Source organism: Drosophila obscura, unplaced genomic scaffold, assembly GCF_018151105.1.
Source record: "Drosophila obscura isolate BZ-5 IFL unplaced genomic scaffold, ASM1815110v1 contig_29, whole genome shotgun sequence".
NCBI lineage: Eukaryota > Metazoa > Arthropoda > Insecta > Diptera > Drosophilidae > Drosophila > Drosophila obscura.
In genome coordinates this window covers 599,707-616,775 of record NW_024542816.1, presented here as the reverse complement: position 1 = coordinate 616,775, position 17,069 = coordinate 599,707, and the positions used below count along the sequence as shown (strand labels likewise).

Genomic DNA, 17,069 nt, shown 5'->3' with positions numbered 1-17,069 from the left:
GGATACGAGTACGTGAGGTACGTTAGGAAAACAAATGCTTCTTTTATTGCCACACATTCTTGTATATAAGCATGTATTTGTATATAGGTTATATGTATGTGTATATGTATATTCAATGAGTTAATACTTATGAAAAGTTGGGGGAAAACGGTGCTGCTTGTTATCTCTGGCTCATCTTCGCACACACTAAAATATCGTACATAACATTTGCTGGCTTTTCTCTAGTTTTTCGTATTTTTAAGTTCGTTTTTTTTTGTTTAATTTAAATGCACAGTTAAGTACAGGAATCGTAGGATAGTAAGAGCAAGAGAACAAAAAAAAATAATATAAAGTAATTATAGTAAAACGAAACTCTTGATGGATTTTGGATAATTTTGGACAGGCTCCATGCTGGAGTGGAGTGGACAGGGGAGTAGTGGATTGGATTGGATTGGATAGGCAGCTTGGGTGCACGCCGCTCGGCTGGTGGCGCATCTGGATTTACTGCTCATCCTTGTCCTTGGCACCGTGCTTGAGTATGCGCGTGAACTCGAGGTAATCGAACAGCCCATTCTTGATCGGCGCCTCCCGATACATCTCGTCCACCTAAAGGAAGAGTCAGAGATATAGAACGGATTAAGCGATAGGCTTCCATACAGAGCGGAGGAGGGTACATACATCTTCGTCTGTGAAACGATCGCCCATTGTAGTGAGCAGCTCACGCAGCCGATCCTCGGGCAGAACACCCATATTCTCCTCGTCGAAGCAGCCAAAGGCATTCTTGATCACATCCTCGGGGTCGGTGCCCTGCAGCCGTTCACCGAACAGAGTGAGGAACATGGTGAAGTTAATCGGACCGGGTGCCTCATTCATCATCCCATCCAAGTAGTCATCGGTGGGGTTCTTGCCCAGCGAGGCCAGCATATCATGCAGATCCTCCTTCTCCACGAAGCCATCGCGATTCTGGTCGATCATGTTGAAGGCCTCCTTGAATTCGGCGATCTGGGCCTGATCGAACATCGCAAAGACATTGGAGGTGGCGCGCTGGGCGCGCTTCTTGGTGGTGGCACGGCGACCGGCGGTTTTGCGTGATGACATCGTTATTGCTGAAGTGGATCTCTCTCTCTGTGTGATGCGGTGTTGTGTGGTGTGGCGTGCGGCGTGGACCTAACCAAGTCAGAGGAGAATCCATTAATGTGGAGTGTACATAATATGTGTGTGCGTGTTTTATGGCTATATATAGACATATTGCAGCCCGACAAATTCCGATGAAGCTGATTTTTCATCGTCGTGCTCCCCCAAACTGTGTCAACACTCACTCAAACACACATACACATACACGTATGCGCCGCTCTGCTCTGCTATCTCTGAGTCACTCGCGCAAATGGCAAAAACTGGCAACGTCAACGTAAAAGAGGGAGACAGCACACAGCAGTCTGTTTGCGTGTGTGTGTCCGTGTGTGAGCGTTTATCAATGCTGTTGAACTGCGGTTAACAGCAGGGGAGAGAAAGAGCGAAAACAAGCTTCGGAAGGCGAAGCTTTTCATACTCTTTCGAATCGATCGCTCAATGTGTGAATTAATTGATTTCATTTACTTACTTATTTGATTTTTATATGGAATATCATCAGGAAGTGTCGTTTTCAAACGAATGATTTATATGATTTCTGGGTATGCACTACAAACATCCTGCCCACATAATAATGCTCTTTTTCTGCAAGGGTATTTTCAAGTAGCCGCAACAAATTTGGCTCAATGAAAACATTCTCACACACACGCTCGCACTTACAAAGCCTGCATTCACAGTTCAATTAAATGACTAAAAAAGGCATAAAAACAGACAGAGAGCAGCTGAAGCCCGTCGCCAAGATCTGTCATTGCCGCCTGCTGCCTCTTGGGGGCTGACTTGTTGGCGTTTTTTGGGGCCCCTTGAAAATATGTTCAAAATGGTAGACAACACCATCTGATCAGCAAATGCTGATTTATCAATTTCCATGTAAAAACCCACAAATGAACGCACACATATGCGAAATGTAGGCATGACAAATTATTGTTTTCTTTTAAGACACGGCCTCTGCCGACTCTGAGTCATACACACGCCCTTTTCGGGTGGAATATAGCGCCCTTTGTGTGGCTGGGCTGTCGTTGCGTGGCTTATGTCTTTTTTTTTTTGGTTAATACTCACAGCTGCTATCCTGTTTGGTTAATACTTTTCAATTCTTCGTACAACTCGGTTTTACTGGCTGCACTTTATTTTTCGATCCCGTCTTTTTTGTTTGTTGCTTGAACTTGGAAAGCAGTGTGACCGCGGTCTAATCAATTAAAATTACCCGCATGATTCTGGGATAAATACCGAAGTATACCTTCTTGTGTTCAGAAATACCGTAAATATACCGTGGAAATCATTTTCGTGGAAATTCCTTAGCATCGCTAGGAAGGTTGAAAGGTGTCTTAAGGACCATTTGGGTATCAAAACTCAGATACGCATGATTTTCAATTTTACCTCCGTGTGATTTTTCTCTGTTAGCAACGTTGTTAACATTTTTAACCCCTCCGTTGCCAAGAAAGGGAAACAAAAGAACTAGTTCACCCGTGTTCACCAATGTATAGTTCGCAACATAGGGATTTTCTTCTACACAAATGCCCATACTACCGGTTGAAAAGCAACAAATGGTCAAATGACGTGAAATTTCATTCCCACTTACGTTATATGCTCTTATTTCCTAGTAACCTTTTTTTTTTTTTGAATCTTACTATGTCGACAATCCAATAAACGGCTGTTTTGAAAACTAACCAATCTGTAGACAATTGATTAAGCAACAGGGCAAAAATTATGTGTTCAGTATGATGAGAGTCCTAGCCAGCTAGTAATATTAAACCGAATATCAAAATCGGCGGCTTAACTTGAGTTGTTCACCTGTTTAAATAGAGAGGGGTTACGTGGGCTAAATTCGTTTTTTTCCCACAGGATATTTACGATATCTGTATTTTGAAAATGAGAAGGCATATTTCGGTATATTTCTGATGGTCAGGCGGGTATATTTTATTGATAAGTCCGCGGTCACACTGGTATTTGGAAATGTTCGATATTTGTGTTAAAAAAATAAAACCCCAACCAAGAAAAACCATGTATTAAAGTGTTAATTGAACAGTGCTAAAGCCAGTGACTACATGCATCCCGACGAGTATACGATTCGCAGAAGTCCATAGGCGCCTGCGAAGGCCAACACAACACACACACTTTGTGCTCTCCAGCTCCACAAAAAGGAAACCAAAGAACCGTGCCTCGAAGATGTGTCTATACTACAGAGTAACTGTATAGAGTGGTGTGCGTGCGGGAGAGTTCTCGTGTGTAGGTGTGTAGGCTGTGGGTGCGTTGGCGAGTGTGTGTGTGAGCGACCCAGCCAGGCTACTATGGCAGTGCGGGCTTCTGCATGTGTGTGTGTGTAGCACACTGAAAGAATCAATAAAGGATGTGCTGTGGATTTCATTGCTGGCAGAGCGAAAAAGGACAAAACAACGACAGAATAGTGGTAGTAGGGACAACAACGAAAAGTGTTCGATAATTGGCAAGAACACCCCTCCCCCATTCGTTCGGGAGTAGAATATACCAAAAATAAAAAAACGAAACATTTTTTTTCCTCTAATCAACACTTGTAACGGTAATACAAAAAAAGACGAAAAATAAAAAAAACAATTGTAAATGGTAGTAGGGGCTGTGGCGTGGTAGAAAAATCATATAAAATATATCCGTAAACGCATCGAGTACCGGGTATACAACTACAAAAATAATAAACAAATTACAAAAATAAAAGTGCATACATCGCGGGTAACGGTATCTATCGTTGTCGGTGTCGTTGTCGGGGGAAAATCAATTGGAAATTGAAAATTGTAAATTGAAAATTGAAATACGAGGCCGACTCCTTCCTCATCCCATCATCATCATGAAGTTCTGCCTGGTGATAACGATGCTGGTGTCCATTGCATGTAAGTTTAAATTGAAATACGAGAAATAGCCGTGCTCCTCCCCACCCAACAGTCTCCACCCACTACCCTGCTGTATTTGCCCCCCCCCCACCACGCCGTGTTTCTCTATAATCAACCTTCCATCTCCCCATCCCCATAGACTCTGTGGAGGTGCACTTTGAGGCACCGGACAGCGGATTCTTCCTGAAACACGCCCGCCAACCACCTGTGACGCCGGAAATAGCCAACATACAGCAGACATCCTCATCGCCGCCATTGAAGGCGCGCTCCTCCTACGATTCGGTGCTCTCGCTGGACCGCTTCACGGTGGTGGAGACCACACAGCCGGTGTCCATACGCGCCAGCTATGGTCCATTCTCCACCAAGCAGACGGTGCCGGCCCGCTACATTGTGCCGGACACAATGGACAACAACAACCAGAATAGCAACAACAACCAGGGAGCAGGGGACTACATAAACGTAAGTAAATGCCAGGGGGGAGGGGGATGCCGTGCATCATCTCATCAACTACTCCAACGCTTGCAGAACTCCACCGCCACACTGCTGGAGCTGCAGCAACCGAACATGCATCTGGATATCTCGGCGCATTTGGTTAGGGCGAGCGTGTCCCAGGATTCGCCCGTGCTGCGTGTCCTCTTTCATGCTGGCGCCGACCCTGGCGGTCATTTGCAGCGCCAGAAGGTCTGCGTTCTGCTGCACGTGGCCATGGGCACGGAACAGCCGCTGAAGGGCCGCTGCATGCCCGAGGGCGAGGATGGGGTGTGTGTGGCCGAGGTGGTGGTGCCCCTCAGCTGGTGGCCAGCGATTCCAGCGCCCCAGCGCAAGGACAACGCCCCAGCACTGCCACCCAAGGTGCCGCAACGCTATGCGCAGGTCTCGTACAGCGTCTTTGAGCCACCGCTGCGCAATCCGGAGCAGTGCGAACCAAAGGTCCAGATCCAGCCGCTGACCACATTCGCCCAGGTGCCCCTGATGCCCGCCAAGACGCCGTTCAAGGAGCTGCGTGCCGACGATTCGGTCACCTTCCTGCTGCCCCAGCATCCGCTCTATCCCATGTCCAAGCTCCACGTCCCCGTCTTTTTGCACCAGTATGTGGATCAGCGGGTGGCCGCCTTCACCGTGCGTGCACGAGTCAAGGCTGGACTGCGAATCATGGGCGCCACCGCCTCCACCGATCAGTGGAGCGTATCGATTGAGAAGGAGAATCCCAAACACACCACCGCACGGGTCACGGCCTTCCGCAAGGAGCAGGAATCCAGCATAGAATCGGCCATGGCTGGGAATCTAACCAACGAATCGTTTGAGGTCTTCTCCTGGCTGCTGGAGGTGGCCGAGGACACCAACGACATTGTGGATGGCGGCAAGATCGTGTGGTCTGTCACCCATGTCTATGACACGCCCAAGGACAAGGACTCCAGCGAACTGATTGCCACAGATGACACAAAGAAGCGGCTGATTGCCAAGCTGGAGATCAACAAGGATGACATCCAGGCAGTGCTGCCAATGGCCAAGATCTGGGAGGTGATGAACACGGCCGTTCTAACCGGACGCCAGGTGGCCCAGGCCATGAAGGTCTTCATTGTCTCCCAGGCGGGCAAGGTGGCCGATGTGACGCTCCAGAGTTCCTGTCATGCGGAGGATGAGAGTGTGATTAAGGTTTCCTCCTCCTGCAGCTCTGTCTATGTGGATGGCTCTGAGCAGCGTGGCTCCTCGAATGCCTCGGTTATTGTCAAATATGGCACCTATGTGGGCGTTGCTAAGTTCATTGTTTGGATGCCTGAATTCCCGCTGGAGGTCTACATAGCCGACTATCGTTTGTCGCAGATCAAGGGCTGGAAAGTGACGGATGATAATCATTATCTGTGAGTCTCACTGCTAATCCTGATTGTGCTTCTGCACCTGCTCATCCTCCCTCCTCTTTCTCTCCCTCTATATTTTCGTGAAGACACAATAAACAATCGCGTCGCCGGAAGAAGCGCTCGTATGTGTGGGGCCAGAGCCAGGGGCAGCACGGCAGCAACTATTACAACAATCTTGGGGCAGACAAGACCATCTGTCGGGCACGCTACCAGCAGAGTCCCGTGGAGGTCTATGCCAAGTTCTTGGCCGTCGATCAGGTGAGTGCCTGCTGCCTGCCGCTTTGCATCCTTTAAGCCTGTTTGTATACCTCTCCTTTGCTCCTTCGCTGAACAGAACTCGGGACGCACCAGCTACTTCATCTCGAGGCGAACGGGTCTACGGGTCACGGATCTTGTGCAGCCGCTGCTGCGCGTGGCCGATCCCAAGATTGCCACGCTCAAGGGCCGCATACTGCAGGGCAAGTCCATGGGTCGCACCGATGTGCAGGTTCTATCGCCAATCACTGGCCGTGTCATTGGCACCAAGGAGATCCGTGTGGGCAGCGACAAGGTAAACCTCTCGAAGCTTATTGTTCGCGTGATTTCGGGACTGCAGCTAACGATCACGCCGGACAATACAATTGAGAACGGCTACCTGGCGGAGACCTCTGTGACCCACAAGCTGACGGCCCAGTATCAGGAGGGGCTGCTCGACATCGATCTGGAGTTCAATGATGGCTCCAAGACCCCCCTGAGGTATGTGCGCGGGAATACAAACCATTAATTGGGGATCTCATGCTGATCTGTTGTTTGCCCGCTTCTACAGGGACATTGCTGTGGAGGACTACTTCCTGCTGGTGGAGAGTCTCGATACTGAGGTGGTGGCCTTTGCCCCCATGCTGGCCTCCCATCATCCGCGTGTGATTGCCGTCGGCGAGGGCAATGGCAATCTGCTGCGTGTCACGCTCCTGCTCTCCGAGGAGTGCCGCACGCGCAGGAGCACGCTGGGCACCGGCAAACAGAACAAATCGAATGTGGCACCGCTGGCCAGCGCCTTGGCCTCCATCGAGGTGGACTTCAACAATGTGGACATTGTCAGCAAACAGGAGGCCATACAAAACGATGGCACTGTGGGCCGTGGCGAGCGCAAAAGTTTCCGCCAAACGGCTGGCGATCTGGCGGACATTATTGGTGCGTCCTCATGCCCCAATTTCTTTCAGAAAAATCTCAAATTTCGTTAATTTAATTTTTGTGTTGCAGTTGGAATACCTTTGCGTGACTCTAGCCAACAGTATGAGCCCACTGTTCAGGCCCGACAGCATCGCGGCAGCAGCAGCATTCAGGCCTCGCACAAGAATCATTTCAATGGCAAGGGCGGCATCGGCGGCACTGGACCCATGTCCTCCATGGAGCTGGGCATGTATGTCCTTCTAACTGCCTTCTGCTTTGCCATCATTGTCTTTGTGATCTCGTGCGTGGTGTACGCCTCCAAGTTCCGACCGGCAATGATTGAGTCCGGTCTGGATCCATTGTCGGTGGGCAAGGGCGGTGGCGGTGGCGGAGGCGCTGGCATATCTGGTGGTGGTTTCCGGGATGTGCGCCTCAAGGAGTCCACCACAAATGCCCATGACTGGGTCTGGCTGGGACGCTCCACCATCGATAGGCAGTCGGTGGTGGCAGAAACCAATACACATTTGAATGCACGCGGTAAGCAGGATATATCTAGCCTCTGAGTGGGCTGCATAGCTAATGATCTTTCTGCGTTTCTGTGTAGATTCCCGCATGCGCATCACCAGCAATCCGATCATCAACTACGATAACGGACGTCGCGTCAGCTCCTTTGATCAGCAGCCCAAACTGCAAACGCATATTGTGCCAGCCTCCAATTTGAACAAACAGCATGCCGATCAGTGAGTGCTGCCTGAAATCTTTGCCAGAAACGGCAACTAATCCTATGCCCCTCCGTTTTTGTTGTAGTTATCTGGCCAATGAGCGCAAGGAGTTGCCTGGAGGAGCCCTGGACTATAAACCGCCAGTGCCGCCGCATAGGAATGTGGGGGCGAGAGCGTGTCTGCCGATTGTACAGCCAGCAGCAGCAGCAGCAGCAGTGGCTACAGCTCCAGTTCCAGTGAAGGTGAGTGAACATGACACGGAAGAATATATTTAGATGAATCTGAGTTTTTACAATGATTTCTGTTAATCCAAGGAGGTGGCCAATAAGCGACATAGTCAGCTCTATAAGCACTTGCAGAGCAACAACATCATCATAAACAATAATAATAATAACAACAACAGCAGCAGCAGCAGCAATAGCATTAGCATTAGCAATGCCAGCGATAATAACAACACAAATCAGCAGCCGAAACAACAGCCACTGGAACGTCCGCAACATCAGCGCAGTCATAGCCATAGCCATAGCCAGGAGCCAGCAGGTGCCATCATCAAGGCGGCACACAATAAGATCAAGCAACAGCAGCAGCAACAACTGCAGCAGCACCAGCAGGAGCTGCACAATGCGGAGAAGCTAGTGGAGTACACAAATCCACACCAGAAGAATGCATTTCAATTTGATTCGCTGACACCAAAGAGAGTAACCAAAGCAGCAGCAGCAGCAGCCGCCGCATCAGCCCTGTCCATGTCCACAGCTATCCAAAAAGCCAAGGGTAAAATATCCCAGAGTGAGAAAAGTAACAACAAACGCTTGCTAATATTATGTATTTGTTTTTACAGAGAACCACAGCATGGTTAGCAGCACTGGGGATGCGGCCAATTCGAATGGCAGCGATGAGATAATGCGGCTGCCATCGACGGCCAGTGGCAGTGCCATCAGTCATGTGCCCGTACCGGTGCCCACAACAAAATCATCGCGCGTCAAGCGTGCCACCGTTGTGGGCAATCCCATGTTCTCGGCCACCGTCGATGATACAGAGACACCCGGTGAGCGGCTCGGGTTGGATGATCTCGATATGGATTACGAACAGATCATGCACTACTTTGATAATTTAAAGGTGAGCAAAGGGAGCAGAAGTCCCAGCCGCTTTAGAGGATGTTTAATAATCGCCTTTTCTCGACTTTTTCGCAGGAATCAAATGCCTGAGTGCAAGAGATCATTGCTAAAATTCGCGAAATATTGTCAACGTTCCATCATCAATATCAGAATGTGGCCACGCCCATGACAACGCCTACGCGCAAACAGATGCAAATGCTCGATGAGCTGGTAGCCGCAACAACAGCAACAACAACAACCAGCACAATATCATCATTGCCCCAGGAGGAGAATGTGGAGATCGATGCTGATGTTGATGCTGCTGGTGCTGCTGCAGCGGTGGCACCCACAGCATTTGATGCCTACGATGGAGCACTGAATATCGAGAGCAGGCAGTTCTAAGGGACAAGTAACACCAAAACTCAGACACACTCAAACGGCATCTGAACGCAATTCTAGCAATACCTTTTTCTTAATGGAGTAACCGTAACGTAACCCCTCCCCACACCCATCACCCAGGGCTAAATGGCTTATCCAATGCTGAAATAGAAATCAAGTGGGAAACGTAAGCAGCAGCAGCAGCATGGGAAGGAATGGAGGAGGAGTACGAGAAGGAGCAGTGCAAGCAACAACAAAACAAAAACCCATATTTATTGCTAGGCTAAGTTCATATTTAAAGCATATATATATATATATATATATATATGTATATTTAATGTGGGAGATACAAATCCAAAATGTATCTCGAGGAGCGCGTGCTTGACACAATCGGACACACACAATGGTATATGCACACAACTCATGGATGCAGCATACCCTGAACCTGCCTCCCTCCCTCCCACGAATATAAGTATAAAAACGACGTAGTTAAGGATCAGCCATCAAAAGCATAGCTTAATCCAAAAACAAAAATAATACAAACAAATGCCATTTTTTTCACTCCGCTTCAGCATCTAGAAAATTGCCATATCCATTCGCTGCTTTAGTTTTCACACACACAAATCACACGATCTCTCGGTACACCGATCATTATACCGATTGCATATCCTACAAATTGTAATACTTCTCGTCGAATCATCATACGAAAGTCTCTCTATTTTCTGTGTGTGTGCCATAGGATAGAAAGGGAAAGCGAGCTATAAATATATAATGACAGAGAGCGAGAGAGAGAATAGCAGAGAGGAGAAGTTTCCACAAAATGTGCCGGGCACCGCTCCCAAAAGTCGCTAGAACTTAAAAACTGAATAACATATATATATATATATATATATATATATATATGTATGTAAACGATAAATATGAATATATATATATTTATAATTATATAAAGTGCGCGCTAAACACAAAAAAAAAAAACAAAAACAAAAATGAACTTAAAGAAAAAGCTACAATACAAAAACCGGACAAGCATTATCCGTGTAACGAAACGAAACGGCGGAGTTAAGAAAACAAAAAACCCATTGCTTTATCACCTAAAAATACCAATCATAAATCTTAAAATCGAAAACAAAAACAAGAATTAAACACAAACACACACACATACAAAAAACAAACAACAAACAAATGGATATATAGACGCTTATGAGCTTTATTTGATCGATTCAATGCGTTGAAGAAAGGAAATGAAACGAAACGAAAGGAAACAAAACAAAAAACCGTATGGATGGGGGAAATGTGTTACCAAATATTATATGATATTACTGAGCGATCCAAGCTTTATCTAACAAATTTACCAATATTTAGAGCATACGTGCAAATATTTATTATTATTATTATTATTATTAATATTATTCTATTATTATTGCCATTATTATGATTACGACTACTGTATTTATTACCAAGTGCAAAATTCAAACAAAAACCAGAAAAACTGATGCCCTAAACCATATTTTGAATAGCAAAATTAAACAAACACAAAACACACACAATGCCTACGAGTATATATGCATAATCGCGAATATGTATATCCAGACATATATACTATATAATATATACATAGATAAGTATATATTCATTCACGCGCTCTCTTTATACGTACGCATACGTGTATATCTTTGTATCTATGTGTAAAACTGCATCCTGCAACTGTATCTATTCGTTTATCCACGCCCTCTACACACTAACTTACAGATGTATTCGGATACACATATATCACATACATATAGCACCCGCTAAAGCTACTTCATTCCATTAGCCAATCGTAAATCATAGACATAATCTATTCTAGTACTCGTATCTCTAGTTTTCTTTTTTCCGTCTGTCTGTCTATTGTCTCTTTTCGTCATCTGCTGTATAAGTCTGTTCAATTTCGTTGTAAGATCTGTTCACTGTACTACAATTACTTCTATATAAAGTATATAGTATATTTATTAAATGCATGTTCACAGTGTCACATATTTAGTTTATAGTTTAGAGGCCATCTAAGTATTACGTTCTTGTGCTTCACAGACCCTTTGTTGAACCACACACACCACGCATCATTGTTTCATAATCATATGTTGTAAATTGTTCCGTCCAAAAAAAAAAAAAAAAAAAAAACAAAGCTGAAACGAAATGATAAAGGGAAAAAGCAAAACCAAAACCAGCAAACAATTGTAAAACAAACGAAACAAAAAGTGTAACAAAATGAAATTTAAGCAATTTATCTGTTTTTTTGTAATGCAAAAGCCCACCCCACACACACACACATTATTTATAACCAATTTGTAGACTTTTGGACAATTATTGCACTTACTATGTATAATGTATGTACATAATATACTTAATATGGGCAACTTACAGTGCGTTTTCACAGCAATAAGACACTTCTGGGTTACACCTTCTTATTTGGCAAAAGAATGTTCAAATTGAAGGTTCTATTCTGTGAGGTCAAATCGAACATATTTCCGAAAAGAAGTTTGCCTTTGATGAAACCTCTCTAGCATTTGCCCGATCCTTTATCGATAACTATTAAGAGTGATTTCATAATTCGAAATATTCTAATGATGACGCACTGTACACCTATCAAAATTAATCCTCAGTTGCTCTCTATCAATCGAAACGACTGAAAATGAACTCCCCCGAACACACAAGATCCAATTGATTTTGAATTTAAATATCATTAGCATATAGAAATTAGTTTCAATTGTTTGTCAAAGTCCCCGCCCTACGTATGGCTGGAACTCCTCCAGTTGCTGCACACGGCCCTAGTCCTAGTCCTAGTCCTGCTCCTAACACACCATCCACCCAGATACCCAGTGACTCGCCCAGTCGAGCTGCACTACTGCCACCATTTGGGCATTTTATTGGGTGCACGTGAGAGATTTAGGCCTATTGAAGCTTCCAGCATTTACCAGTGCCATATATACAGATAAATATATATATACAGATACAAATACAGATACACACACATGTACAGTGAAGTCAATCAATGGGAACGCAATCGAACAGTTGTGGCATGCCCCGAGCTTAGCACACAAGCCTCCAGTTACGAGTAGAACTGCTTGTTAGAAGAACCTCCCTCCAAAATGTAGTCTTAGTACACACACACACACACACACATCTATAGTAAAATTTCACAAAAGGAAAGCCATAGAAAGAGAGAGAGAGAAAGAGTAGGAATAGGATAGGATAGGAGATAGGAGAGGCTAGGAAACACAGCAAACACACACACACACACTCTACATTTATACAAATGCTTGGCTTCGATTCGCTTTTTCGCGAATCTGTTTATATCTAAGTATGTATAACCGTATCGTATCTATATGTTCGACGATTCCAATGCAAAGACTTTTAATATACCGTTTTATTTTATATTTTTTTTTTTGTATCTATATACAGCATAAACCTATACGAAAGTACATATATATATATATGTATATATATTATTATATTGTTTAGTAAGACACACCAGATGTTAGATGATGGATGGATGATGTTCTCTAGTCATTTTTTAAGGCGTTCAATTCGTTTTGGTCACCCAACCACCAGACACCCACACACCCCACATCACACACACACACACACACACACAACACTGATAGTTTTATATATATATAGTCACAAATCAGCTTTTAACCACGCCGACGCCCCCGTCCCCCCCTCTTAAGCCTAGGCTGTATGTATTTTGTATGTAATATCCAAATGCACACTGAAACATGAAACATTAGAAATATATACTTAAAACTATGATGTAAAACGAAAGAGATTTCTGTTCTTAATTTTTTTGTTTACTGTATCCCAATTAATCGTGGAAAATCATTACATTATATAGTTAATAATCCATTATATGTATGGCATCCAGGCGCCGGCTAAGTGTAATCCAAAATAAATTATGAAAAAAAAAAAACAAACAAAACAAATACAAAAATTAAACTAATTAAATAAATATCGAACAAAAACAAACAGCATATACCTATATATACAAAAAGAAAAGAAAAATATGAAGAAGGATGGAAAGGAAGGAAAAAAATCACAAAAATTGTTTACGCTGCTTATTGCAAAAAATGGGAAAAAAATATATATAATTAAAGAAAAAATCTAAGCTATGTGCATACGAATAGGAGCAACTATATAGTACATATACCTATGTATGTATAGTATATGTATGTGTGTGTACGAGAGATAAATTCGCTTCGAATTATACCATTAACAATACGGAAAACATACGATTAAAGCAATTTGGAAAATGGAAAACCACTTAAACAAGAAATCAAGTAACATACAAACAAACAATATGTGTATGTATGTATATGATATTTTGCCATGTAAGTTCTATGAATGTCCCACCTGCCTGGCCAACCACAAAATCCCCAGAGACTCCCACCCCCCACCCCCCCCCCCCTGCTTCAATATAATGCCAATCCCCACGCCCAACGCCCTACCCCCCAAAGCTGATTTGCACCGCCCTAAAACCCCCACTCCTTCCAAAGAGTGTTTACACACACCTAAATATATAGTAAAGTGTATCGATACACATATGTATGCAACGATATGTATGTATCGTATATCGATCGATCCGCCGCATAATTGTTAACATTTCTATCGGTTATTAACGTAGTTGTTGTGTATGTGTATGTATGTAAGTATGTAAATGTGTGCTTACCCCAGATAACGATTAATTATAAACGATTAATGATTAACGATAAAGATAAACGATAAACGATAAAAGGTGCAGATTAATGATTACTCAATTCTTATTGTTGTTATTGGCAGCAGGCGAATGTCTTTTAAAAGCTAGTGATATATGATTTCCTTTCCCTTTCCGTTCCTTTCCTTTACCCCTTCAACTCCTTTAAGCAAGCAAAAACATAAACTCTCCACAGAAGAAAATATTAATATATAAAATGAACGATTGTAATTCCTGCCCTCACACACACACACACACACACACACACCACACACACACACACACACACAAAATGCTTATATTACCATATATAGTATATACCACACCCATATACCATAAATATACAGCATATAAAGATTATATATACATACATATATATATAAAACATAACAATTGCAAAACATTCTGCGAGAGCAAAGAAAATGGAAAAGGAAATTGGAAAATGAAAAGGAAAAGCATCCCCCCTAGAGCTGAAATCGGAACAAACAACAAACTTTGCTTGCTTTTCCGTTCCATCATTATGTATATCTCATCAGTTTGGCTAATCCTGCCGAACCTTCCGAACGTTTGTACCTTATTTTAACTTCTCAGCACACCCCACCCCTCCCCCCCCCAATTTAATGCCGAAACAGAAACGGAAATCGGAAACAAGAATAAGAAAATCCAATACCGAAATGAAATGAAATGCAACGGAACCGAAATCAAATGAAATGAAAATTGAATATGAAAATTAAAGTTGCCATGTAAAACACTTTAGTAGATGATTATTAATTATTATGAGTACTATTATAATATTATTAAGCGATGGTTGGAAATCATTTTGTTCAAACGAAACGAAACGAAACGAAGGAGAGAAGAGGCAAAACAAATGCAAACAGCAAACAGCAAATGCAAACGAAACAAATGCAAAAAATATTATAAATATTCCAAATGACAAAAACAAAAAACCAAACTGACAAAATTAATTTAAATAAAATAATTTATTAATAAACCACATATTATGAAATGACATAAAACTAAAGCGAATACATTTTCGAATGACTGTTGGTTTTTTATACCCGTACTCAAAAAAGAGTTAAGGGGATAGATTTGTGGTAAGTGGATGTGTGTACGAGAGAGGAAACGTTCGACCCCATAGATATACTTGAAGCATCAGCCGAGCGATATAGCCGTCTGTCTGCCGCTGCTGTCTGTCTGCTGTCTGCTGCTGTCTGCTGTCTGTCTCGATGACCCGACAGAACTATAAGAGCTAGGGCAACCAAATTTGGTTTCCAGACCATGTGATATCCCCCAATTTTTAGGATTTCCCCCCGCCCCCCCCGCCCCCACAAAGGACGAAAATCTGTGGAGGCGGTTTTAAAGATCGATAAAAAGGCGGAATGCCATATCCCAGTTGAACTGATAAGATCGGATCATAATTATAGCCAGAATGAGAAATTAATTTTAGTTGCTTCCCCCCCCCCCGCCAACGACAACGCAACTCATTTCCTTCTCGCTCGCATAGTGCGCGAGCAACCCAGGGAGGGGTAGCTAAATGCAGTACAATACGTTAGATGTATTATCATGTATTGTTTTGTAGCTGGTAGCAAAGTAAAATGTAAAAAAATTTTTATACCGTACTCAAAAAGAGTTAGGGGTTATTAGATTGGTAAGTGGAGTGTGTAACGCAGGAGGAAACGTTTCCGACCCTAAAGTATATATATCTTGATAGCATCATAGCCGAGCGATATAGCCAGCTGCTGTCCGCGCTGCTGCTGCTGTCGTCTGCTGTCTGCTGTCTCGTGAGCCTGCTCAGAAACTATAAGGCTAGGGCAACCAAATTTGGTTTCCAGACTCATGTGATATCCCACTGCTACAGGATGATCGCCCCGCCCCTCCGCCCCCCAAGGCGAAAACTGGGCAGGCACAATTTAAAGAAACTAAAACGAGTATCGTAGAGAGCCCAACTACCAGACTGCCGAACTGAATCAGACGGACATAATTATAGCCAGAATGACGAAATTAATTTTCAGTTGCTTCCCCTGCCCTCCCCCAACAAACGACAACGAAACCATTTTCCTCCGCTCGACACTCTACCGCGTTCAGTGCGCGCACCCAGCGGAAAAGATTATGAATAGTACACTATAATCTACATGTTGAAAAATATAGTCGAAATTAATTTTCAGTTGCTCCCCTCCCTCCGCCCACGACAACACAACTCATTTCCTTCTCGCCGCACACTGCCGCGTTCAGTGCGCGGCACGCGGGGAGATGTGATATGAATGAACAGTACAATCTACATGTTAGTGTATAATAGACATTTATATGTAGATGTAAATAGCGCAAAAAAATGTAAAATGTAAATTTTTTTTTTTTAAATTTAAAAAATCATAAGCTCAAAAGTGTATGTATATACTGACTGGTGGGTATAAGAAGGGTCCCAGAAACGACCACACGCCTCCGTTTTTCTTTTGTTTTTGTATCGATTGGGCTGAGGGTATTCTAAGCAGATTGGACATATATCTATATAGAACAGCCCAGGCGATGAGCCTCGTCACCCACTCTTCACTCTGTATTATTCCAAAATGCAAGCCAAAATAGGAACAATGGAACATTTAATGCACGAATACGATGCGTTTAGGCCTGTGCTATGGAATATAAATCTGCACATTGATTGGTTGGATAATTTCCACCAAATACCTTGAATAATTCGCCGTAAAATCGTTGGGCAAGCAACCATAGGGACTGTTTGGGCTCCTTTTGCTGCCATCTGATCTGGGCCGCCATATTTATTTGATCACCGTTTTGAGTCGTTATATAATTTGGCACCATTTTAGGTGGGTTGGGTGGACGGGGAGGTGGCAGCCGCAGCCATGTTCTTGAATTTTACGCAACAGTTGGCGCCGCAGTGTGTGATCTTGACGATGGCGTCAACCTGCAAATCGTTGGGCCAGATACGATCCGATCCGATCCGAACCGTACCAAAACGATCCCAAAACCCAAACCCAAAACCGAACCTCAACGCATAGCATCGCCCACCAGAAGAGCGACAGAGAGAGAGAGAGAGAGATGGAGAGGATCAATAACAGACAATAATGTGTTCGTTCTGTCGCTCCCTCTAATTGTAAGACCAACTTCCAATTTGAGAGACGATACATCCGATGTGATCGCATAACGCCCATACACACACACAC

The 17,069-nt window shown here is 43.8% G+C and overlaps 2 protein-coding genes across 2 annotated transcripts; one reads left to right on the top strand and one right to left on the bottom strand.

The window, feature by feature from the left end:
* Nucleotides 1–22: 22 nt before the first annotated feature.
* LOC111069326 (myosin regulatory light chain sqh) lies at nt 23–2,282 on the bottom strand. The gene is made up of 3 exons (XM_022359335.2): nt 2,164–2,282; nt 658–1,146; nt 23–585 (listed from the first exon to the last, which is right to left on the bottom strand). Exons 2-3 carry the CDS (start codon nt 1,075–1,077, stop codon nt 481–483), a joined length of 525 nt encoding a protein of 174 aa, XP_022215027.1. The 5' UTR covers nt 1,078–1,146; nt 2,164–2,282; the 3' UTR covers nt 23–480.
* A 1,619-nt stretch (nt 2,283–3,901) lies between these two features.
* Nucleotides 3,902–8,978, top strand: LOC111069313 (transmembrane protein 132E). The gene is made up of 12 exons (XM_022359321.2): nt 3,902–3,965; nt 4,105–4,424; nt 4,491–5,827; nt 5,911–6,082; nt 6,159–6,559; nt 6,630–6,994; nt 7,064–7,510; nt 7,578–7,713; nt 7,781–7,937; nt 8,010–8,466; nt 8,534–8,811; nt 8,886–8,978. The coding sequence occupies exons 1-12, from the start codon at nt 3,923–3,925 to the stop codon at nt 8,898–8,900; spliced, it is 4,128 nt and encodes a 1,375-aa protein (XP_022215013.2). The 5' UTR covers nt 3,902–3,922; the 3' UTR covers nt 8,901–8,978.
* The last annotated feature ends 8,091 nt before the right edge of the window (nt 8,979–17,069 follow it).

Coding starts and splice junctions, on each gene's coding strand:
- LOC111069326 (XM_022359335.2), bottom strand. CDS start 1,077: ATGTCATCACGCAAAACCGCCGGTCGCCGTGCCACCACCAAGAAGCGC. Junction 586..657: donor ATCGTTTCACAGACGAAGAT/GTATGTACCCTC, acceptor CTCTTCCTTTAG/GTGGACGAGATGTATCGGGA.
- LOC111069313 (XM_022359321.2), top strand. CDS start 3,923: ATGAAGTTCTGCCTGGTGATAACGATGCTGGTGTCCATTGCAT. Junction 4,425..4,490: donor GAGCAGGGGACTACATAAAC/GTAAGTAAATGC, acceptor CAACGCTTGCAG/AACTCCACCGCCACACTGCT. Junction 6,560..6,629: donor GGCTCCAAGACCCCCCTGAG/GTATGTGCGCGG, acceptor CCGCTTCTACAG/GGACATTGCTGTGGAGGACT.